Here is a 23,915-nt window from a genome sequence, read left to right as displayed (position 1 = left end):
GCTCCGTGCAGGTGTCCTCCCCCCGCAGTCACCCGCCCCCATCCCTGCTAGCCTCTCCGCCACGCGCACCTCCCCCTTTGTTAGGGGGACTAGATGGCGGCGCTCTCGTCCCGTGCTCTGGGCAGTGCCTGGCGTGTGCTGGCTGCTTGGCAGAGCTACCCTTGCTGGCCATTGTCCCCGTCGTGCATTCTGTCCCGGGGGGAGGCGTGACCCGTCTTTGTCATCCCACCTGGCTCTAGAGTCCTGCTGTGGGGCCCCGCGGCGGTGGAGCATCACAAGACATGCCGGAGCCTGGGCAAGTCACTGTGGCAGCAGCCGAGCGTCGGGGACATCCTCCGCCTGCTGGATCGGGACCGCATGATGAAGACCATCCTCCACTTCCCCCAGAAGCGGAAGCTGCTGCCCCCCGAGGTGCGGGGCTGGGGGCAGAGCCAGCGGGGGGCATTCTCAGCAGCAGTGGATGCTTTCCTGCTCGCCCCGCTGGGGAGTCCGTTGGCCCCCTCGGCTTCAGCATCCTGTGAAACACACGCGCTATTTCTCTTACGGGCTGTTGACATCGCGTTCCGTACAGTTCCAGCTGTACACAGAGGGACCGAGACAGGGCTGCCGTACACCTGTCACTCCGCTTCAGCCGTTATCGTCACTGGCCATGCCCATGTCCTTCAGAACTGCCCTGCACACACCCCCCGAACCCTGGCAAAAACACTAGTTTTTGCAAAATGGGGATACAGATGCCAAACATCCCAAACGTAGCTGTTTTGTGTTAGAAGCGCTGTTTTCTTATGCTTTTGAATATTCAAAGTCATTTAAACTCTAGATTAGTGGCTAAGCACTCATGTGTTTTTACATTTATGAGTCCAGACCTCACTTTCTGTTTGTTTTGGGCTGTCTCAGGATGCAGAGGAACTGATCTTTAGAGACCGAAGCACAGTGGATCTCAATGACCTTTATGACCCCTGCTTTCTCCTGCATCTCTTCAGCGAGCTCACCAGGCCGGGTGAGTGCGGCCTTCCGCGGGCCAGGGTGCGGGGCCGGACCGGGACGTGGGGCCGGACCGGGACGTAGGGCCGGACCGGGACGTGGGGCCGGACCGTATCAGCTTTCTCGTGGGGGTGACTACCATGGTAACAGAAGTTTGTTACTCATCCTAGAGTATCTCTATCCGCCTTCCTACCTTTTCATTCCAGAGGTTTTTAGAAGAGTAACAGTGAATGTTTTGAATATACAGTGACTTAAAAAAAAAACAAAAAACAAAAAACAAGGCCATTTATAATCTTAAATCCTGGGAGTATCCTTTCATCCGTGCTGGGTTTTTCTAATTTTCAATGGCAGGAGCCTTTTCTGAATTGCCACTAGATAGTGATCAAATGCCACCAGGTTTTCTCTTTGAGAATGAGGGAGAGCCTGCCGAGCTCGGCTTTTTGTTGGCGTAAGTGTGATTTTGAAGTTAAGTGTCGAGTAGCCGGAGGGCGGGAGTGTTTGTGAGCGAACGTAGGCGGGACACAGGACGCGGGCTGCGCATGGGCATGGCGGGTCTCTTGGTGTGCGGCGTTTTGTCACTGGCAGACGTGTCGTGATACCTCACTGTGGTTTTCATTTGCATTTCCTGATGGCTGACGGTGTCCAGCGTCTTGAGGTTCGTCGGCGCTCTGTATGTCCTCTTTATTGAAATGTCAGGGCATGTGGTTTGCCCATTTTCTAATGGGATCTTTTTTCACGTTTTTCCCCATGAGGTTTGGGGGTTCTTTATATATTCCAGGTACTCGTCCTTTGTTGGGTATGTGGCTGGCGAATATTTTCTCCCAGTCTGTAGCTTTTGTCATCCTCGGGACAGAGCCTTTCACCGAGCCCAGGTTTTTCATTTTGAGCAAGTCCCATGGATCAGTTTCTGCTTTCATGGATCGTCTGTGCTGATGCTCGGGGCCGGGAGAGTCTGGAGCGGCTCGTGACTGCTCCTCGTGGGGCCTCCCCTGAGGAGGCCTCCGCTGGTGCTCAGTGAGGAGCAGGAGGGTCCTCTGGTACTGCCCCCCAGCCCCCTCTTAGCCTCCCCGACAGCGTCACCCTAGCAGGGGACTTGGGGTCCCGTCTCACAGCCTGCCGGGCGCCACACCGCGCCTTCGCTGGGGTGGGTGGGAGCAGGGCCGCGGCCTCCTCTGAGGTCTTCGGTTGGGGCGGAGCAGCTACTGTCCACATTTGGTCTTGCTAGGCTGCTTCTCTTCTAGCCTTCCTTCTAGAGCCTAGAGAGAGCAGCCTTTTGTTCAGGCTTTATCAGTGCCTGTTGGTTTCCTGGGCTGCTGGCTTCCTCAGCTCAGAGTCTGTGACACCAGGGGCAGAAGGAGAACACGGGGCGCTCACCTGAGCCCCCGGCTGGTCAGCTTCCTTTCCACCTTTCAGCGTCGTCTTACATCTGTCCAGGATTTTTCGTTTGTGCTTACTGCTAGAAATAGAGAAACTGTGTCCACTTCATCTTCCCAGAGCTATGTATCTAATTTAAGTGATTTTTAACATTAGCTGATATATTCACAAGTTCAAAATTTAGGTGGTACCGGAGGGTCTGCGCTGAAACTCTCTTCCTACCCAACCTCCGGCCTCTGAATATTCAAAATCATTGAATTTCCCCTCCTCCAGTGGGAACATGTTAGCTGCTTCTTGCAAGTGCTCCCGGGCCCAGCTTGCTCCCTCGTGGCCTGTCGCAGCGGCAGTCAGGCCTACACAGAGGGCACCGGGGGCGGGTGTGGGGAATGGGGCAAGGCCTGTGTTCTGTGGCTGTGCCCATTGGTGTGGCTGGTGTGATGCCTTCAGGACCCCCAGGCTGCTTCCTGCTGGACTTAGTTTAGCCGCACTGGGACACCATGTCCTTATTTGTGCTGTTTTGTTCCTTTTCAACTACGGTTGTCTTTTTTTTTTTTTTTAAGGCTTTATTTTTATTTATTTATTTTTAGTTAACATGTAAGGTATTATTTGTTTCGGGGGCACAGGTCTGTGACTCATCAGTCTTACACAATACACAGCACTCACCATAGCACATACCCTCCCCAACTCCATCACCCAGAAGCCCCCTCCAGCAGCCCTCAGTTTGTTTCCTGAGATTGAGTCTCTGTCTCCCTTTCTGATTTCAACTTGTTTGATTTTTTACTCCCTTCCCCTGTGATCCTCTGCCTAATTTCTCAAATTTCCCATATCAGAGAGATCACATAATTGTCTTTTTCTGATTGATTTATTTCATTTAGCGTAATAGCCTCTAGTTCTATCCATATCCTTGCAAATGGTAAGATTTCAAATTTTTTTTGAAAGATTTTATTTATTTATTTGACAGATAGGGATCACAAATAGAGGAAGGTAGAGAAAGAGAGAGAGGAGGAAGCAGGCTCCCTGCTGAGCAGAGAGCCCGATGCTGGGCTCAATCCCAGGTCCTGGGGTCTTGGCCCACACCGAAGGCAGAGGCTTTACCCCCTGAGCCACCCAGGCAGCCCCAAGATTTCAAATTTTTGATGGCTGCATAGTATTCCATTGTGTATAGATATACTGCATCTTCTTTATCCATTCATCTGTTGGTGGACATCTGGGCTCTTTCCACAGTTTGGCTATTGTGGATGTTGCTGCTATCAACATTCAGGTGCACGTGCCCCTTCAGATCCCTACATTTGTATCTTTAGGGTAAATACTCCATAATGTGATTGCTGGGTTGTAGCGTAGCTCTATTTTCAACTTTTTGAGGAACCTTCATCCTGTTGCCCAGAGTGGCTGCACCAGCTAGCATTCCCACCAACAGTGTAGGACGGTTCCCATTTCTCCACAACCTCACCAACACCTTCTTTCCTGATAGGTTAGTTTTAGCCATTCTGACTGGTGTGAGGTGGTGTCTCATTGTGATTTGGATTTGTATCTCCCCGATGCCGAGTGATGTGGAGCACTTTCTCATGTGTCTGTTGGCCATCTGAATGTCTTCTTGGCAGAAATGTCTGTTCATGTCTTCTGCCCATTTCTTGATTGCATTATTTGTTCTTTGGGTGTTGAGTTTGATGAGTTCTTTATAGATCTTGGATACTAGCCCTTTATCTGATATGTCATTTGTGAATATCTTCTCCCATTCTGTCAGTTGCCTTTTGGTTTTGTTGACTGTTTCCTCTGCTGTGCAGAAGCTTTTTATCTTGATGAAACCTCACTAGTTCATTTTTGCCCTTGCTTCCCTTGCCATTGGCGATGTGTCTAGGAAGAAGTTGCCGCGGCTGAGGTCGGAGAGGTTGCCGCCTGTGTTCTCAAGGATTTTCATGGATTCCTGTCTCACATTGAGGTCTTTCATCCATTTTGAATCTATCTGTGTGTGGTGTGAGGAGACAGTTCAGTGTCATTCTTCCACCCATGGCTGTCCCATTTTCCCAGCACCATTTGTTGTCCTTGTATGCTCCAGCACTCCTACGTGTGAACAGACGTGCTGGTCCCCCACTGCTGCCTCTCCTAACAGAGTGTCAGGGTTGGGTCTCCTCGGGGCTTCCTCACTGGTGGAAGTAGCTGTGGCCCCCCGGCCTCCGTGAGCACAATGTTCTGTGGCTGAGCTAGGTCTTTTTTTTTTTTTTTTAAGATTTTATTTATTTATTTGACAGACAGAGATTACAGATAGGCAGAGAGGCAAGCAGAGAGAGAGGAGGAAGCAGACTCCCCGCTGAGCAGAGAGCCTGATTCGGGGCTTGATCCCAGGACCCTGGAATCATGACCAGAGCCGAAGGCAGAGGCTTTAACCCACTGAGCCACCCAGGCGCCCCTGAGCTAGGTCTTATTTGCCGGAGAGCAGGGGCATTTCAGGCCTGCATACAGTCACCGCCATGGCTGGCAGAGATCTTCACTGTTTCCAGGGACTCCCCGGTAAGCCTAACAGAGAAACCAGGACCAGCGTGCGGCCCAGACATTCTCCTGCTTCCCCCTGCCTTCAGCCCTGGCGAGGTCTGTTTCTCATCCAGCACAAAAATAGATTTTTCAGAGTCTGAAAACATGAGGTAACTTGAGTGGATTATAACAAATCACTTAGTCTGTTGCTCAGGCTCTTAAGAGAGCTTTTAAGAGACAGAAGGCAACGGCTTGGAAAAACACTAATAAAAAATACTAAAATTAGGACACAGTGTTGTTCTCAGGATCTTGCCTACTGCCCTTTTTTGGGTGGGGAGGAGGGTGTCCGGGAGACCTTTTGTGAAGAGAGGGAACTCGTAAATGGTCTTTGAAGTTGGGGAAATCGCCACATACAGCCTACTTTAAGTTTTATAGGCATAATACACGTAGGAAAATTTGCAAAGCATAGCCACACTAAAAAGGATTTGTGGTAGCTTAAAGTACCAATTACACTAAAATCATTCACAACAAAATAGAAAATTTTTAAAAGCAGAGAGGTGAATACAGATGTAAATACGAAAGTTAAAAGGGAAAAAAAACCAGACAAGAAAAACTAGGTCATTAAATTTTGCTCAGGAATACTTGTCATCCGGAACAAAAAGTAGAAGCATAATGTTTTAAACAAATGTTGCTGTCCTACAGAAGGAAGCATACCAGTTTGTAGGGAGAGAGAAATTTCTAGCAGTAAAATGGTAAGTTGAACAGAACAGAAATCTGCGAACAGCATATGGCCAGTGTAGGCTAGATTTATTATTATTGAATTAAACCATGAATTTATTTTTCATGTTATTTTTAACATGTATTTTTCTTTTTGCTTCCGCCCTTGGTGGAAAAGTAAGCATGGAGAATGTCTTGAGCGAACTCTTACTGAAGCGGCGTACATAGAAATGACCACGAGGGGCGCCTGGGTGGCTCAGTGGGTTGAGCCTCTGCCTTCGGCTCAGGTCATGATCTCAGGATCATGGGATCCTGAGATCATGGGATCGAGCCCCGCATCGGGCTCTCTGCTCAGTGGGGATCCTGCTTCCCCCCTTCTCTTTCTGCCTCTCTGCCTACTTGTGATCTCTCTCTGTCAAATAAATAAATAAAATCTTTTTTAAAAAAAAAGAAAAGAAAAGAAAAAAATGACCATGAATCACGTGCGTGTATGGTGGGAGTTTGGGCGAAACCACCAGCCGGATCAAGGAGCAGCACGTAGTGGGCGCCCCTTGCTAGGCAGTGCCCCTCCCTGTCCAGCAGGAGCCAGGACCCTGTATTTGAACTTTCTGTGAATGGTGCTAGGCCCTCGGTGTCCTTTGTCTTAGCTCTCCATGCCCCATACTGTGTTCGTGAGATTCCTTCATCCTGTGTGTGGGGCAGAGGTTCTCAGCAGCGTTCTTACACCCTGTACTGTTAACAACCCTGTGTTGCTAACATCTTGCAATCCTCAGGGTGCCAGGGTGGCTCAGTCGTTGGGTGTGTCTTCCTTTGGCTTGGGCCATGGTCCCGGGGTCCTGGGATCGAGCCTGCATCGGGCTCCCTGCTCAGCGGGAAGCCTTCTTCTCCCTCTCCCACTTCCCCCTGCTTGTGTTCTCTTTCTCACTGTGTCTCTGTCAAATAAATACACAAAAATCTTTTAAAAAAAAAAAATCTTGCACGCCTCAATTGGGCAGATAATTGGTTTTTAAGTGTGGCTGCCAGACTTCAGAGAAACTCTGGTCTCATTGCTCCATTACAGCCTTTGCTGCAACCGGGAACCTGTTTTGCTAACCTTACTGCCTCCCTTCTCCCGAGTCCTTGGCTGAGAAACAGGGTCAGCCGGGGCTGTTAGCAATGACAGTGACAAATGCTTTTTCCACAGCGACTTCTTGTCCTCGGCAGAACTGGATGGCTATCTGCAGCTCGTCGTGCACGAATGTCACAGAATGGAGAGGCCGGTGTGCAGCTCTCTGAGCCTCGTCCCCAGATCACAGGGACACAGACCCCGTGGACTCCTCAGTCCCCGGCCAGGCTGCCCCCAAGGAAGGGGTAGAGGAGGGGGCGGGAGGAGGAGCTCTTTGGACTCTGGGGCACAGTTGTACTAACTGCTGAAGCCCCACGAAACATGGGGTGCTTTTTATTTTAATCCTTGATCGTTGTGCTGGTTTGGCCATTTCAATCAGAGATGTGTTGTCAGAAGGCCAAACTGCTATTTATGAGGTTCCTGAAACAGAGAGTGGTGTTTATATCCGTGTTTTGATAGCCTGTTACACTTTCCGCACCCCAGGGCGGCTCTTTTCCTGAAGGGTGACAAAGCCAAGACTTCAGAGAAGAGCACGTGAGCATGGACATGAAATTGACTTTTCCTCAGGGACACGTGGAAAATCCACTTGTCCTGGAGAATGTCAGTGATTACTAAAAATACCCTTGCCGGCTGAGTACTAGCTGCTTTTAGTGAGTGTAATATTAAATGTTTAGACTGTTCTCTTTCCCAAATATATTCCATTTGTGTGTGTTTGGTGTATAGGTATGTAGGTGTATCTTAACACATCTCATCTTTTCCAAAACAGGGTTATCCCACGGTCGGAGGCTTTTCTAAAGCTTTAGGGTTTTTTCCCCCTTTTCATCAAAAGCAGTCACTTGTTAGAAATGAAGAAATTTAGTCTGTACACTGTTGGAGTCCAAGATTATTCTTTCTTCATCCTTTTAATTTGCATCTGTATATTAAAAATGGTGTTTCTGTTGATAGACGTATTTGGGTTTTGCCTTTTTAAAATCCATTCTGGCCATCTCTCCCTTTTAATTGGAATGTGTACATCATTTACGTTTAATGTGATTATTGATCTGATTCTGGTTTTATTTTCTTTGTTGGCTTTTAGCTACAGTGCACGTGTGTGTTGCTTTAGGGTTTATCGTGCTCACCTTGAATGTATTACAGTTTGCCTTCGTGTGAGGCTATACCACCTCACGGATAGTAGAAGTCCCTTACAGCGGTATCGATCCGTTTCTGCCCCTTCTGGCTTTGTGTGCTGTTCTTACCAGATATTTTACTGCTATATGTTGTAAAACTCACAATATGTTGTTTTTGCTTCAAATTGTCAGTTACCTTTAAGGAGATTTAAACAGCTTATATTCACTATCTTACAGTTACCGTTTCTGGTTCTGGTAATTCCTCTGTGTAGACCCAGATTTCCATCTTCTGTCATTTTCCTTCTGCCTCAAATACTTCCTTTAAGAATTCTTGTAGTTCACATCTGCTGATCAGTTCTTTCAGTTCTTTTGTAGAAAAAAGAGCTTAACTTTTGAACGGTTTTCACAGGGTATAAAATCCTAGGCTGACAGGTTTTTTTTCCCCCTTCTTACTGTATTTGAAAGATGTTGCTGCTTGATTTTGGATTGCAGTGTTTCTAACAAGAAATCTGTTAGGGGCCAGCATGACTGTGGGTTGAGCATCCGACTCTTGATGTCAGCCCAGCTCTTGATCCAGGGTCATGAGTGCAAGTCCTGCATTGGGCTCCACACTGGGCATGGGTCTACTTAAGAAAGAAAAGGAAGGAAGGAAAAAAGAGAGGAAGGAAGGAAGGAAAATAAATCTACCATTGTTCGTTCTTTTGTGTCTCTGTATGTTGTGTGATTGCTCTGCAGATATTTTTTTATCGTTGGTTTCAAGCAGTTTAATTAGAATGTGCCTTAGTGTAATTTTCTTTTATGTTTCTTATATTTGGGGTGTTCATTGAGCTTCTTGGCTCTGTAGGTTTGTAGTTCTCATCAAATTGGAAAAGTTTTGGCCATTATTTCTTGAAACTTTTCAGGGACTCTAATTACATGTATATTATCCTGCTGGAGAATTGTCCCACAGCTCCATGATGTTCTGTTCCAGGTTTCAATTTTTTTTTCTCTGTGTGTTTCAATTTGGATCATTTCTGTTGCTGTCTTAGAGTTCACTAACCTCTTTGTCTGTAATGTCTAATCTGCTAATAATCTCTTCCAATGCATTTTTCATCTCAGACATTTTAATTTTCACCTCTGGAAACTTGGTTTGAGTTCTTATATCTTCTGTGTGTCCATTTAACATGCTCAGTGATTCTTCTAGCTTCTTGAACATGTAGAGTGCAGTTGTAGTAGTTACAAAAGTAGTTACAACAACTACAACAGAAGTTCTGTTACCTTTGTCATATCTGAGTCCTTTTCACAGGGTGGATTTTCCTCTTCTGATGGGCTATATTTGTGCTTATTTGAATGTCTGGTAATTTTTTATTGTAAACCAGACATGGTGAATTTTATCTTGTTTGATCCTGGATATTTTTATATTCCTGTGAATGTTCTTGAGCTTTGCTCTAGGACACATTTGAGCTACTTAGGAATGGTCCAGTCCCTCCGATCTTGCTTTGAATCTGTTAGGTGGCACCAAAGCAGCATTTTAGTCGGGGGCAAGTTTTGCCCCACAGCTGACATTAAATCGTTCTGAGCAGTCTCCCTTTTCCCTGTGAACTGGGAGGATGTTGCCCTGCTGGTAGGGACAGGAACTGTTTCCAGGCAGGCACGAGCCTGGGGTTGTCCCTGTTCCTCAGCCTCAGCCGGCTTCCTCATACACTCTTGCCAAATGGTGCTCTGGGAGTGGAGCTCTCTTCCCCGGGACTCTGCTGTGTGAATTCTGGCCACCTTGGCGTCCCAGCTGGGCGCTCTTGTCTGCATAACTCAGCATTCTCCAGTCTCTGCCTTGGTTTGTCCTCCCTGGGCCTTGGCCTAGAAATCTCCAGGCTTCGAGCTGGGATGATCAGAAGGTTCATCTTGTTTTCTCTCTTGGAGATCACAGCCATTTGTTGCCTCAGGTCCAATGTCTTGAAAAACCTTGTTTCGTTTCTAGTTTTTAGTCACTTCTGGTGGACAGGTAATTCAGGTTTCTGCCACTGTCTTGGGTGGAAGTGGAAATCCTGGTTATTCCTTGATAAACATTGAGAAAGAGGAAGGGAACTGTATGCGTGCGTCTGTGCCCCCATCAGTCACCCTTCAGGGGAGATGCTGGTGGAAGGTCTAGGGAGCTCTGCCACTTCTGAGGGACAAGGACACTTGATGGTGTAAAGGGATTTCTGTGCTCGTGGGCAGCCACCCACTTGGAGACTATTTTGTGCTGTGGAGCTCTTGGAATTATAGAGAAGTAGCTTATTATTGCAATTTTTCTTCTTATTATTGATTCTCAGGTTTTTTTAATTGCCAGAATTAGCTTTTAAAAATCTAACATTAGGAAGAGAAGAAAAAAAGAGTTTGACTTTTTAAAAACACTGGTGGCATTTCTTTAATCGATAGTACATTCCAAGATGACGGTCTGGGGGTCGTCACTTCCGTTGGTTTGTGTTGGGTTCCTGATTTAACAGGAACACTAGCTCACCAGTCCCTTGGTCTACAGAGCATCTGCGTGGGTGATTTCCGTGACCAAACCTGCCACTTAGTTGTTTTTAAACACAGTGACCTGTCCCTGTTCTAAGGTTTTTCGTCAATTTTTATCTTAAAATTTGTGACAGTATTTATGTTGTAAAAAGCCTCAGATCTTTATTAAAGAGGATTCTAAGTGTCCCGAATTTTGTTATTGGTAATCAGGCCCTTTAAGTTGTGGTCAGGTGGGTCCCTGTGTATATTTGACCTTCTCTCTTGGTCACGTCATTTCCTGAAGTGGTTGTAGGTTTTTACTAAAATTGATGGGTTGGAGGTGCGTGGGTGGCTCAGTCAGTTGAGCATCTGCTCGGGTCTCCATCACAGGAACCTGGGATGGAATCCCGAGTCAGGCTCTCTGCTCAGTGGGGAGTCTACTTCTCCCTCTCCCTGCCATTCAACCCTGCTTGTCTCTCTGTATCTCTCTGTCAAATAGTCAATACAATCTTTAAAATTAAAAAAAAAAAAATTGTTGGGCCAGGTCAGACAGGTTTGCCCTGGCTAAACTTTCCAGCTTCCCTGCCTTTCATGTTTTCCTTACTGGTGTTCGTGGCTAGGAATTCAGAAGCTGTGGGCTGAACAGGGTAGAGACAGGAAATTGGTTTTCTCGGCCAGCTGCCCAGTCGTGTTCCCCAGGCCTCCAGCCTGCTGGGATCTCGTGTCTCAGGTCTAAATGGCACCTCATTCTTCTCTGGCTCGTTGAGTATTTGTGAGAAGTCATGAAATAATCCCAGTTGGGATTGACAAGCATTATAGAAGCTGCAAGTAGGGGTTATTGCCGTGCAGGGGAAGCTAGGCTTTAATCCAACTTCAGCAGAAGTTAAAGGGAGCTGGAGAGACTTCCATTTCTTGTGTCTCCCACTCATAGCTGATGTTGGCAAGAGGAGACTTAATTCCCCATGTTACACAAGCATCGTGATCGTGCTGTATGTGTGTGTTCATCGCTAATGTTGGCAAAATGCAAAAGGAAATTTAATTCCCCATGTTACACAAGCATCATGATCATTCCTTGTGTGTATGTATTTAATGCTGTATTTTACTTCCATAGAATTTGTGGTGGATTGTCGAAAATTTTTGGATTCCAATGCTCTGGGCCTAACTGTTGCGGCCCTCAGCAGCTATGACCCCCAGATGCGGGCTGCAGCCTACTACGTGCTGGCGGCCTACTACTCACAGCTGGAGGGGGCGCGGTTCCGAGAGCAGTCCCAGGTGAGTGGGGCTGAGGGTCCTGGTGGACCTCTGGAGCTGGCTTTCTGCTGAGTCTGGTAGCGGCATTTCTGGGGAGCATAGAAGCATGTTGGAAGGAGACTGCTGACAAAGAACCAAGGTCCATTCCCTTGTAGGGAGTGATGCTGGGGGTTACCTCTGGTTCTCAGCCCTCGTGGAGCCTGAGAAAGCTCTACCCTTCCTAACACTTCTTGTGTGTAGGTGGGCAAAGCAGTTCAGTTTCTTTGGTCTGAACTCAGTGGTTAAGGCAGCTGTTACCCAGAACACACCGAGCTCCAGAAGGCTGGGCTCCAAGGCGGCAGGGAACAGGAGGAGTCTCGCTTGTCTCCTCTGCCCTTGGGTACGTGCCCGACTCCTCAAGGAAGTGATCAGGGACACTGCCATTCCGAGCGTCATCTCTGGTGGCCGCTGGGATGGGGAGAGTGGGCCACCCAGCAGAGCTGTAGTTTCAGCTGCACAAGACAAGGCTGCACAAGTTCTGAAAATTCTTTTTTTTTCCCCCGTTCTTCTGTTTTCCTGGTTTTAAGCTACTCTACCTGTTGGATGTAGTCCGGAATGGGATCCGAACTCAGAACATGAGACTCACCTTTACCTTGACTCTCTTCATTGCCAAAGCAGCCTCGCAGATTTTGAAACCAGGTACCACCGCAGGTCCGCTTGTCGGCATTAATCCCACCAGCGTGATCCGCCATGCGTGTAAATAAGGCCGTGTCCGGCTCACGCCCTGCTCTGACAGTGAGCCATGGGTGTGGGCAGTGAGTAAAGCGTGGCTGTGAGGAAGCTCTTTCCGGGCCCCGTGGCTGAGATCAGAAAGAAGCCCAGTGAGGAAGCCCAGCGCAGAGCAGTGTGTGTGAGGGGGCGTGGGATGTGTCCTCGCTTTCGCTGTGGGCCTGGGACGCCACAGGACACGCCTGTCGTGGTACCTGCCCCCTGGGGCTGCTGTGAGGGGGCATGGGGGGTCCTGCACCTGCAGGGCGCCTGACGCAGGAAGTCTGTCCCACAGCAGCTGTGGGTCTATTCATGGAAGTGAGAGTCTGCACAGCTCGTGGGTCCTGAGCTAGAAGGTGTTTGGCCTGGAAGCCGTCACCATGCAGGTGCCGGCCTGGGTCCAAGAACACACGGCTCCTTGTGCGGCGGCCACGGGCACCACTGCCAAGGTAGCCTGAGGACAGGTGTTGGCTGTGTTGGGGCCACAGGGTTCTGTGTCATGTGGTCTCGTTCAGATACAGAAGCAGCCCCCCGCCATCCGAGGCCCCCCATGTCAGATAGCCTGTCCAGGGTCCCGCAGGTCCTCTCCAGTCGCATTGCTATTACACTTCAGATCTAGTTTCCATCTTCTCCGTATAGTTTTTATTTCATGGTTTTTCTTTTAGAAATTACAGGAGGAGAGAGAGTAATCAGTCATTTGTAGACTCTAAAGAAAGAGACACCTGGGAGAAACTATCCTAGCAGAGGCCAGGGTGATTGGTCCGGCCTGTGCCATCTCAGACCAATGTCAGGGTCGGGAGCACAGGCAGCAGTGGTCAGGGGGTGGCCTCCGAGGATCCGGGCAGTCAGGACAGGTCGGAGGCAGTGATCAGAAGGTAGGTGGCAGCAGGGGAGGAGACGTGTGTCCACATCGGCCTCATTGCATCCCAGAGTGACCCGGGGGGCGTCTGAGGCTCCCGTGCTGGGACACTGCCCTTGAGCTAGAGGCCGGTCGGGGTGGGCGCCAGCTCCCCTCTGCACCCCAGCCGATTGGAGCTCATGCGGTGGGCTGCTGGCCGGGGCGGGGCAGCATCCTCCGTGGTTTCTGAACCGTGTGCAGCCTGGAGCCGGGTGTCTTCTTGCTGCAGTCTGGTTCTCGAGAACCGAGAATCGGAGTAAGGATACAAAAACTCCGTGGGGGGTACGGATTTCTGATCCCCAGCTCCTGCTCCCCAACTCCAGTGGAGTGTGGGGGTCCCGCTGGGGCCTGCTCTGAGCGACTCTCTGCCTTTGTTCTCAGAGGACCACATGTACTTGAAGATCAACAAGTTCCTGCTGTCACACGAGTACTTGAATATGAGCAAAGTTCCGGGCTTCTACCAGTTCTTCTACAGCTCAGACTTGGAGGTGAGGCTTCTAAAGTCCCCGAGGGCCCCGGAGACTCCTCCGTTGGATCATGAGCCCCTGCTGTCACTCTGGTACTCTCCCCTGGGTGCTGTTGGCGGCCGGCAGCCCAGTTGCGCAGACAGTGTTGGAGCGAGACGGTCAGGAAAGTGAAAGGTCACGCAGGCTCGCTTGTAGAAATGCTTTTCATGCCATGTGTTAATTCTTAGGTGGTTTCTCACACATTCAAAACAGTCCTTAAGAGGCCTACGTTTTATGGCACTCTCATTCTGTGTCCTTGGTGAAGGGCTGGGGTCAGTATTAAATGTGATTTTGTAGATGTCCACATGAGTCGATTCAGGGCAGTGTTTGAACTTGGTCTAAAAAAACCAAGTCAAATCCTAAGGCTCTTCAATGACACAGCCAACAACAGACAAAGGTTTTTGCAGCTGTGGCTGTTGCTCTGCTGCTGGCACTCGGGAGTGGTGGGGTTTGCAGGGGCCTCAGGTCGGGAACAGCAGTCTCCTGCTTGCCTGGGTTACAGCATAAGACAGAACGGGAATGGCTGTTCGAGATCCTGCGGCAGGGGATGCGGGACAGGCACTGCTACGAGCTCTGTGCCCGGAGAGGCGTCTTCCACATCGTCCTGTCCTTCTTCAACAGCCCGCTGTGTGACGACGAGGCCCAGGTAGGCGGCGCCCACAGTCTGTCTGAGCACAGCAGGGCTGTGCTGCTTCTCAAGGTGGTTGGGCGGGGGGGGGCGGGTTGTAGAGAGAGAATGAACGGGAAGAGGCAGAGAGGGAGAGAGAGAGAATCTCAAGCAGACCCCATGCTCAGCATGGAGCTGGATGGGGGACTTGATCTCATGACCTTGAGATCGTGACCTGAACCAAAACCAAGAGTCAGATGCTGAGCCACCCAGGGCTGCCCCATATTTCTAAAGGTTTTATTTGCAAGTGAAATCTGTGTGAATTCTAATCCCAGCCTGGACATGACCGACCTACTAATGTGACATCAAGCTGACTTTCCACGAGGGAAAATGAGATCCCACGAGTGCCTTTCCTATAGAGGCTGTGGACTGGCACTCACTGCCATCCGTCCTCGGGCGATGTGCTGTTTGTCGAGGCTGTGGGCTGGCACTCACTGCCATCTGTCCTCGGGTGATGTACTATTTGTCATGGCTCCTCCGCTGTGGCTTGGCTTGCTAGTAGAGCTACCCAGTAACTGTGACCCTTTGGAGCCACCAGAATGTCACTAAATGCACAGAAGCTGTAGATTCCCAAAACTCAGCTAGGAAACAAGAGTTGGAGTCAAAACCAACAGTGTCAGAGCCAATGAGGAAATGCCCTCGACCAAGAGCTCGTGTTTGAGTGTTCTAAAGGCCAGGGGTGGCCGAAGGAGTAACTTAAGTGAAGCCACGGTATTTGGATTAATTTGTAGCCCCGTCAGCTTTTGTGTCTGATGGTGTATAAAATGTGGGTAAATGTGAGCAGTTCAGAAGAGAGAAACACGTCGGAATAAACTGAATTTGGATACAGTAGTTTTTTATTTTTTATGGCATGGGAGAACTCTAAAAGGCCCAATTCACCGTTCAAGGGGCAGTCCCGTTTTTCTGTCTGCCTTTCCAGGTGGTAAAACCGAAGGGACAAAATGGGCCACTAGCTGTTTCTCTGGACGAAGTGGGTCCGTGTTCTCTCCCAGCCTCACATCTGGGCCATGTGGTTTCTGAGCCAGGACTTGAGGCCTGTGGGTTGGTTCCTTAGGATGGACTCGCAGGTGTGGGCTCCCCGAGGGCGGGCAGTGGCTGTGGAGTCTGTGTCTGGCCAACATCGCCACCACACTCCCAGACTTAGCCAGGCAAGCTTCGTCTGCCACCGCCTGGGAACAGAACAGACCGTCGTGTTGTTTAACTTGTTCCTTTGATCCAGTAAAATTGGTTTTCGTACTGAGAAGTAACTCTTAGTTTTGGGTTTTCAGAATTGGATTCTCGAAATTCTGCAGAACGCTGCCCGGGATGCCCAGTCCGCCTATGAGATCCTGCGGGACTATAGCCTTTTAACGTGGATTTTGCACATCCTTGAGAGCAGGTGAGCACCTTGTGTGTGAGACGTGTGTTGGGTGGGAAGAGAGCGCGGTGGAGACCGTGGAGTCCGCTGCGGGCTTCGGTGTGGGTGGGAGATGGCAGTAGAATCCAGACTCTCTCGTTGGGACTTCAGGGGATGGCGGAGCTAGAAATGAGAATCACGCCCCGCCCCACCCCATGCCGAAGCCGTTTGTGTGGCCTGCTCGCTGTTTTGATTCGGATGCTGTGCCTTTGGGGGCTGCGGTGCGGGTGAGCAGGTTCCGGATTGCTGGGGGAGGGGCCAGCCTGCCACCCACTGCCGGGGCGGCCACTGCGGGCAGAGTCTGTCCCGTGGCTCCCCCACCCCTGCTCCAGCCAGGGTCACCGAGAGGAGAGGACACAGCAGTGAGCGTTCCGTGCTTGGTTGCAGGTTTCTGGAGACCCAGCTGCTGTCCAACATCATCTCGTTGCTACACACACTGTGGGTGACCAACCTGGGGGACAAAGGAGTGGCGTCAGAGGGCCCGGCTTCCTGCCAGCCAGGGTCCCAGGAGCCTCAGAAGCTGCTCGCCCTGCACTTGGTCAACGAGTTCCTGTATGTTCTTGTTGCACTCACGAGGCACCTGAGGTAAACGCCTGCCCCACCGGCACGGCCCCTAGCATGGGGCCTCTGTGGACGCCCCCTCTCAGTGGTCCCCTCGGTCCTGGCTCCACAGGTGGGGCTGTGGGCCCGAGGGCTGCTGTCAGCCATGGATGATGTCAGAAAATCTATTTTAGCTGTTTCTTCTTTTCTGCTTCAACTTCGGGAGGCTCCTTTCACGACCCTGAGAACCTGACACTCTGGAAACCTAAAACGTGTCATAGCAGATCATTTTTAGCGGCAAACAACTTGATAATTTGATTCAAGCACTTTAAGTGGTATCTTATAGAAAGAACATCTTTTCCGTGACTTTAAGCCTAAGAAAGGCAGGCTGTTCCCAGACTTGCCTCTGCCTTCGCCAGCCCGCACAGACTCACTTGTCTGAGACTCTCCTCGAAAATTCCAGCATTTCCATCTGGCCCCTGGTAATAATGCTCCTCGGTTCCTCAGACTGCTGACTGCTCCCCAGATTCCACAGCACAGTCTTAGAGAAAATACAGCCTGTGCGCTCGGAGTTCTGGCTTAGGCACAGAGGTAGTACTGATTAGAACCGGAAGAACTGATCGCCAATGGATGATCATCTCAGTGAAGACTTTCTTGATAAATCTGAGAGCATGTGGTCTTTGGTTGCTCTGAATTAAGAAATCAGTGTCGACAGACCGCTTTCTTATTCTGGGGCTGTTGAAGGACACACTGGTGTTTGAGAACTGATTCCTATTTAAAATAATTTTTAATATTGTGTGGAGCAGCTGGTACTGAATTTTCAGTTCCCTCGAGGTTAGGGCGTATTTCCTGAGGGAGCCCATGGTGGGGTTTGGCCGTGGGTGAGGCTGAGTCTGTGAGGCCCTGAGGCCCAGGGGCGTCGGCCGTCCTGTGGTGCTTGTCAGGCGGCTGGTGCCCCGACCCTCACGGCCTCTCCGCCTCGCTCTCCCGGTTAGCCATGGTTTCCAGGAGATTTCTATGCCTTCAGCATGGAGGGGAGACTCGGGTCCCCACCGAGCCTCTGCTGGGGCGGCTTGCTTTTTCCTATTCTTGGTGGTGGGCTCCATGCTTCGGTGTCTGTTGTGAAGGGTCACCCGAGTCGTGGGTGGACCTTCGGCCCCTCTGGGTCTGTGGCATTGCCCAGCCGCGCTGGTCCTGGGCTGGAGGATGCGGAGGAAGCTTTCGCTCAGTGTGTGACGTTGGCTCCCTACAGGCCGACCTTGGCCTCCGCCCAGCTGACCAGCTTCTTCGCGGCGCTCGACTCCGTGCTCAGGTACCGGGCCACCGTCATGCAGGCCTTCAAGGACATGAACCGCTTCACCGTGAACGAGACGGTGCTGTCCACCAGGGACGTCCTCGTCCTCCTGCACAAATGGAGTCTCCTCGAGAGAGACGCGAAGCTCCAGGACGACCTGAGATCAGCCATTGAGAAATACCAAGTTAGGGAGCTCCTGAGTGAGTGTCGGGACCCGACCGGGTGGTGTTCCCCAAACTGTGCTCATGTCCCCCGCAGAGCCGCCGGCACGCGCCCTCTCTGAGCAGCGTGGCTGAAGCTGCTGAGGTCCCCAGGGCCCCCCATCCTTGGGGAGACCTGGCTTGGAGCTCTCCTTGCCACTGTCATTGCTCCCGGGGAGGGCCAGCAGGTGGCTCTGGTTGTGGTGAGGACGGACGGGGTTTGTCCTGAGAGCAGCGGTGACCGTCACAGTCCGGTCCGGTGTGGAGCTCTCGTGGGTCTCCAGGGTAGGAGCATGTCCTGTGGGAGCCAAGCAGGGCCAGCTCTCGGGACCTCTCCCTCTTCCCCGCTCCATTACCCACCTGCCCCCGATCCGTGTGGGGAAGAGGGTGTCAGGCTCACTCCTTCCTCTCTGGGTGGGTGACAGAGATGCTCAAGGACAAGAACAAGCCTGTCGTGCCAGCCCGAGCCCGAGGCCCACGGGGCCGGAAGAAGAAGCCAGGGGAGGCAAAGGAGACGGCTGATCCCGAGGCGCAGGCAGCCGCCCTGGAGACGTGCAGGGGCCTCCTGAGGTCCATACTGACCCACTGGGGGCCCGCGGTCGGGGCCGCCCCCGAGAGCACTGCACCGGGCCTGGCGTGCGCTGCCACGTCCCTGGCGGTCCGCTGGGCGCTGCGGTCGGTGGCGGAGTGTCCACCGAGCAGGGCGGAGGCCGCAGGACTGCTCGGCTGGCTGAAGAGCCACATTCTGCCGCAGCCGGGGGTCGTGGCCGAGCTGCTCGGGGACAGCGCCATGAGGAGTAGCATCTTCAAGCTGTACAGCCGGTTCTGCAGCGCCGGGGAGCTGGCAGGGCCTGCGCGGAGCCTGGCCTGCCTGTTCAGCGAGGTCCTGCTGCAGCTGCTGGCGGCCCAGGGCCCGGCGCGGAGCCCCTGCTACCCGGCGGTCCAGCGCCTCTGCCTCGCCTCCCTGCAGGAGGACGATGGAGCCACCGCAGGTGAGGTGCCGCGTCGAGCCTGTCGGGGACTCGGGATGTAGCACTCACGCGGCCGAGCCAGAGTGCCGGGCTCGTAGCTGCCGTCGGCCCGGACGTGAAGGGAGCGGAGGCCTCTGCTCTCAGGCGAGAGCCCAGGGGCGGCCGAGTGTCTGCGGACAAGTGCCCGCTCAGGCCCACTGCGGGGCGCCAGCTGTCCTCCGTTCCCAGCCTTCCTCCTGCGAGGGCTTCCTTCTCACGGGCCCCCGGGGTACCCGTGGCTGCAGGTGCACGCGTGTGCGGACTTGCACGTACACGCCCGGGCACGCTCACGGGCCGTCCTTTCCACGCCCCTTCCCCAGGGATGGGAGGGGGCAGGACGGGAGGACAGCTGAGCCAGCGGGCCCGGCAGGTGACCCCCAGGGGCAGGAGCGGGGGATGGCTTCTCTCGTCTGGACGCTTTCGGGGAGTTGAGTCTGGGCCTGGGAAGCCCTGTCACCTCCCCTGTGCCATTGATGAAATGACGTGAAATGATCTCGGAACCTTAATTCTTTCTTTTTTTTTTTTTTTTTTTAAGATTTTATTTATTTATTGGACAGACCGAGATCACAAGTAGGCAGAGAGGCAGGCAGAGAGAGAGGTGGAGGCAGGCTCCCTGCTGAGCAGAGAGCCCGATGTGGGACTCGATCCCAGGACCCTGGGATCATGACCTGAGCCGAAGGCAGAGGCTTAACCCACTGAGCCACCCAGGCGCCCCCTCAGACCTTAATTCTGATTCTCGGTACGGGTGGCCAGAACCAAGAAGAAACTTGGGTTGTAGTAGCTTTCCGTACATTTTACACACATTGATCAAATAAAAAGATTAATTTTAGAGCAAAGAAGATTAACCCCAAAGTTAAGCAAAGGCAAAATTAATTTTTTTTTAAACATTTGCTCGCCTCCTTTTGCCACAGTTCACTGGGCGTTGAGCAAAGCCCCTGTGTCCCCATGCGTGGGGGGAGGGGCATTGGGGGGAAGTGACCGGTTTTCCAGCGAAGTAGCCTGTGTCCTAATGGCCCTGTTGTCCACCTCTTCCTCAGCCACCGCAGCATTCCTGGTGTCTCTGTACATTAAAGACGTCTGGCTGGGGGCCCAGCAGCCCGACACCCTCCTAACCCATGTCCAAATGATCTGTGACGCCACAGAGGACACGCTAAGTGGCGACGAAGAGGCCATCGTCATCCTCTGCAAGGACATCGCCGCCTCGGCCCCTAGCGCGTGATGCCCTGCCTCCTGATGCCTCCTGACCCCAGGTTCTAGAAGTTCGGTTGAGTCAAGGTTTTCGTGCAAAAGTTCTGTCTGCGGTCACTGCGTTTCCTGACAAGTGACGTTGACTCATTTAAAGCACTAGCAGGCACGGAGCGCACACAGGGTAGTCGGAGCTGTAGTGGGCGGGGGGCCTTCCGGGCCGCAAGCCCGTTCAGTGTTCAGACAGGCAAGACCCTTCCTCTCGGCTTCGTCGCTCTCCAGAGAAGACACGTCAAGTTGAGGTGACACTTTGGAGCACGGAAGAGATTTGTACATGTTAAAGCCAAAATGTCCAAGAATACAGTCCGTCAGCTAAGAGGGTGAAGAGAGATGTTTCAGCTTTTCTTCGCATGAGAAGTCTTACAGAGCTGTGTATAGCCTTGTGAGTGAATGAGCTCGGGCCAGAGTTAATTATTTTAGTATGTAAAAGGGCATTACACTAGACCCTTACAGTGTAAAATGGATTCAACCTCTGCTTTGGAAAGAAAGCCTGTATTTTTTTTAATTGTTTCAAAGCAGGGTCTTGGGATTTTGTAACTTGTTAATAAATCTCTATTTTTGTTAGACATTTGTGTTTTGCTTAATTGGTATTAACAGGCCATTTTATTTCACAGAAATGTGCATTTTAAAGGTCAAGATTTGACTTTTAGGTTCCTATGTTAATCGGCGCAGCAGCCCACAAACCCTGGAGAGCTCTGGTGCGTGCGGCTAGAGCTCCGCGTGTGCCCACCGCCCTCCCGTACAGTGTGGGGGCTAAGCGGGGGGATTGCTGCTTGGCCTCAGTCACAGGACCGCACGGCGGCCTTCCCAGTCCCTCGGCCTCAGCTTAAACGTTGACACGTTGATGTTCCTGCGGCATTCCTTAGACTGGGTTCTGGTGGTCTTTCACGATTGAGGACTTTTGACCGGATAAGGATAGTGCTTGTCTGCCTCCAGTCCCCTTACCCAGTCCGGGCTCCTTGTCTAGAAAGCAGGGTGTGGCTCCCTCCCCTCCCCCACACCCCAAACACCTGAACAGTGTGTTTTGAGACCATACCCAAATCAGACTTGTGCTTTTAGGTTCAAGTAAGAAAGTCCACGAGTTCCTTCTCGCCCCTTTTCTGTGTCTCTGGAGCTCGTCTCCCCGCCCTCCGCTTCCTTTTCAGCCCACTGCCCCCAAGTCAGAGAAGGCTGAGCCCGCCCCCGCCTGGGGGATAGTTCAGTCCACCCGGGGTGGGGTGCAGGTTCTGGGGCTTTGCACTTTCCGTCTGCCAGGGCCAGGCTGTTGGGCACTGAAGGACTGGGTCCTTCGGAGGACTCAGACCAGAGGTCCCGTAACGTCACCCAGGTGGCTCTCATCCAACCAGCTTAGAGACGTCCTGGACACCATTCCAGTGCACCCCTCTCCCCTTGGGTTCTGCCTTTTAAAGGCTTTGGGGAGGTCGGGAGTGTGACTTAGGTCCCTTGATTGCAGTCAGCGGGGCTGGTGGGGCCAGCACTGCCCTGTCTTAGTAAAGGTGGGTGACAGTGGGGGACGGGGATGCCCTCCCTGGGTGTCCTAAAGAAGGTTCAGATCTGCCTGAAACTCAGGGTTGGTAAATATTACAGCAGTACGGGGTGCCTGGGTGGCTTGGGTGGTGAAGCATCAGACTTGGTTTCGGTCCTGGGATGGAGGCCCCTCCCCGCCGCCCACGCCCTCCCGTGATGCTCAGCGAGGAGTCTGCTTGTCTCCCTCTCTCTCTGCCCCTCCCCACCTCCCCCCACTGCGCACGTGCACACCCACTCTCTCTTTCTCAAATAAATCTTTAAAAAAACCATATCACAGCAGTAATAGTTGAAGCTAAAAAGTGGCCCAGTAATAGCAAGCAAATATTTTTAAAAATTAATTCGTACATATTTTATTTTCTACCCTTCCCAAAGTGAACATAAGAAGTACGTTTGCAGGTAAAATGCACTGGAAATCCGCACTCTCTGGGGCTGCTTCCTTGTGCTAGGCGGGGTACTCTGAGCCCTGGGTCACGCGTACTTGTGTCCCCTCATAAAGTACATCCTGGCCTGCACTTCCAGCTGCACGTAAGTAGGCTTTCCGAAGGCAGCCGTGCATTCAGTCTGAGTTCACCGATTTGCTGGTGTCACTTCTACAGTTGAGAGGTTCTGTCTTCAGAGGGAGGCTCACCCCACTTGTTCCCGACATCAGCTGATGCTGTGGGGGTCCCCGTCAAAGGCCAGTTCTGGGAGGAGAGCAGGGTAGGTGCGGGGGGCAGAGTGGGGCAAGTGCAGGGGCTCGTGGCCGCTGCTGCCGCTCAGGGCTGCGTGCTCGGCCGCCTGGGGCTCTGGCCGAGCTCCGTGGAGCCGGGGGGGCTGCCCCCGGATGCAGAGCGGGAGGTGGAGGCTGTGACTCCAGGGGCATGTTGTGTGGTGCTGGGTGTTGTTCCTGTGGACAGAGCAGATGGGAGGCAGGCATCAAAGCTGGCGAGAACGTACTGGGTGCTTTCCTGTTGCGCCATCCTGCCTGCCCAGAACCCACAGAGAAGACATCATGGGACAAGAGCACCTCTGCTAAGGGAACAGGCCGTGGGGGAGGGTCAGCCCAGTTCATGAGGGTCACCACTGTGGAGCAATGGAAGATAATAGGCAGTGCTCAGTGGTGACCTTGACCCTCGGTCATTCCGTCTGCGGTCACATCTCCCTTGTGTCCACTTACGATGAGGAGCCGGTGGGTGGATCTTCCAGCCATCCACTTGCTTGAGTATGTGCACCTGTGCCTCCATCCTCTCTGATGCCTCTCCCAAACGGGAGGTGCTTGGGGCAGTGGGCACAGCGGCCTGGAGTGAGCCGGCCCACCACGTCCCACCCGCCCTCCTGTCCCATCAATGAACTGGGACCATCATCACCTCTTAGCTGCCGTCAGGATAACACGAGGTGATGCTCTGGTACAGAATCCGTCCCCGCTAGAGTAGTTCCAAATAGTTCTAATTCTAACATGAAGGAGGAGGGTCCGGACGGGAGCCTGATAGAGCAGAGCCCTCCTTTCAGATGATGCTAGTGGAAATTTTTATTTTTAAGCATAAAAAGAACAACTCCTTGGAGCAATGCAGCATCTCCTTCCCAAATCTTACAAAGACCCACTTAGCTCCCCTGAGCATTCCGCGCCCGTTGAAATGTCTGGAGAACGTTTCTTTGGTATCAGGGCGAACATCATCACCCATGTGCCGTGTAAGATGGTAGCCCTTAGACAGGCAGGACTCCTCAGCCCCGGCTGCCTGGGCACCCACCGGACCAGGGAGCGTTCCGCCTCCCTGTGTGACCAGTTTGGCCGCTAAGGCACACAGTACGTATTCAATAACAGATGGTGGTCGTAGATGCCTACATTTGGGTCCCCTTTTTCTGGTGAGTCATTTGACAAGCCCTAACTGCCACATGGGGTCATTTTGACTCGGTTTTCTTTAACAGCTTAATGGAGCTATATTTTATAGACAGCAAAGTTCACCCGCTTACATGGAAAATTCAGAGATCTTCAGTAGAGTCACAAACTGTGCAGCCATCCGCACAGTCTGCCGGAGAATATTCCTGTCATCGGACCAAGAAGCCCCGGCCCCAGTAGCCAGCACTAATCTGCTTTCTGTGTCTAGATTATTCTCGATGTTTCATATCCATGGAATCCTACAACACGGGGGCCTTTTGCATCTAGCTTCTTACACTTAGCACAGGGTCTTGGAAGTGAATGCATGTCGGACCAGGAATCGGGGATCTGTTCCTCTTCGTGACGGAACAGCACCCCGCGCTGCGGACCTGCGGCCCCTCACTGTTCAGCCCGTGACTTACCTGTGCCGGCGCCCTCCATACTCACCTCCCCTGTGAGGAGCCCGACCAGGACATGTAGAGCAGGATGAGGAAGAGAAGCATGACGAAGGACGCCAGGCTCACCCAGAAGGTGATGACGATGAAATCTGGGGGGGGGGGGGGGGGGGGG

General features: G+C 52.1%; 2 protein-coding genes across 2 annotated transcripts in view; one reads left to right on the top strand and one right to left on the bottom strand.

Annotated features, from left to right (window-relative positions):
* The window catches only part of URB1 (URB1 ribosome biogenesis homolog), a 68,190-nt gene extending 47,661 nt beyond the window's left edge, over positions 1-20,529 (top strand). Inside the window, exons 29-39 of the mRNA XM_059392258.1 lie at positions 240-411; positions 895-997; positions 11,321-11,481; positions 12,027-12,138; positions 13,487-13,593; positions 14,114-14,257; positions 15,547-15,656; positions 16,062-16,259; positions 17,467-17,708; positions 18,134-18,700; positions 19,756-20,529. Of these exons, the coding sequence (XP_059248241.1) occupies positions 240-411; positions 895-997; positions 11,321-11,481; positions 12,027-12,138; positions 13,487-13,593; positions 14,114-14,257; positions 15,547-15,656; positions 16,062-16,259; positions 17,467-17,708; positions 18,134-18,700; positions 19,756-19,937 (2,098 nt within the window). The 3' untranslated portion in view covers positions 19,938-20,529. The remainder of the gene's footprint in view (positions 1-239; positions 412-894; positions 998-11,320; positions 11,482-12,026; positions 12,139-13,486; positions 13,594-14,113; positions 14,258-15,546; positions 15,657-16,061; positions 16,260-17,466; positions 17,709-18,133; positions 18,701-19,755) is intronic.
* Positions 20,530-21,814: 1,285 nt separating this feature from the next.
* MRAP (melanocortin 2 receptor accessory protein) overlaps positions 21,815-23,915 on the bottom strand; it is an 18,660-nt gene continuing 16,559 nt past the window's right edge. The window contains exons 2-3 of the mRNA XM_059388214.1: positions 23,793-23,892; positions 21,815-22,376 (exon numbers count right to left, since the gene is read on the bottom strand). Of these exons, the coding sequence (XP_059244197.1) occupies positions 22,136-22,376; positions 23,793-23,892 (341 nt within the window). The 3' untranslated portion in view covers positions 21,815-22,135. The remainder of the gene's footprint in view (positions 22,377-23,792; positions 23,893-23,915) is intronic.

This window comes from Mustela nigripes, chromosome 2 (assembly GCF_022355385.1).
Source record: "Mustela nigripes isolate SB6536 chromosome 2, MUSNIG.SB6536, whole genome shotgun sequence".
Lineage (NCBI taxonomy): Eukaryota > Metazoa > Chordata > Mammalia > Carnivora > Mustelidae > Mustela > Mustela nigripes.
Note: the sequence above shows the minus strand (reverse complement) of the source record. Positions and strands in the feature narration are given on the sequence as shown.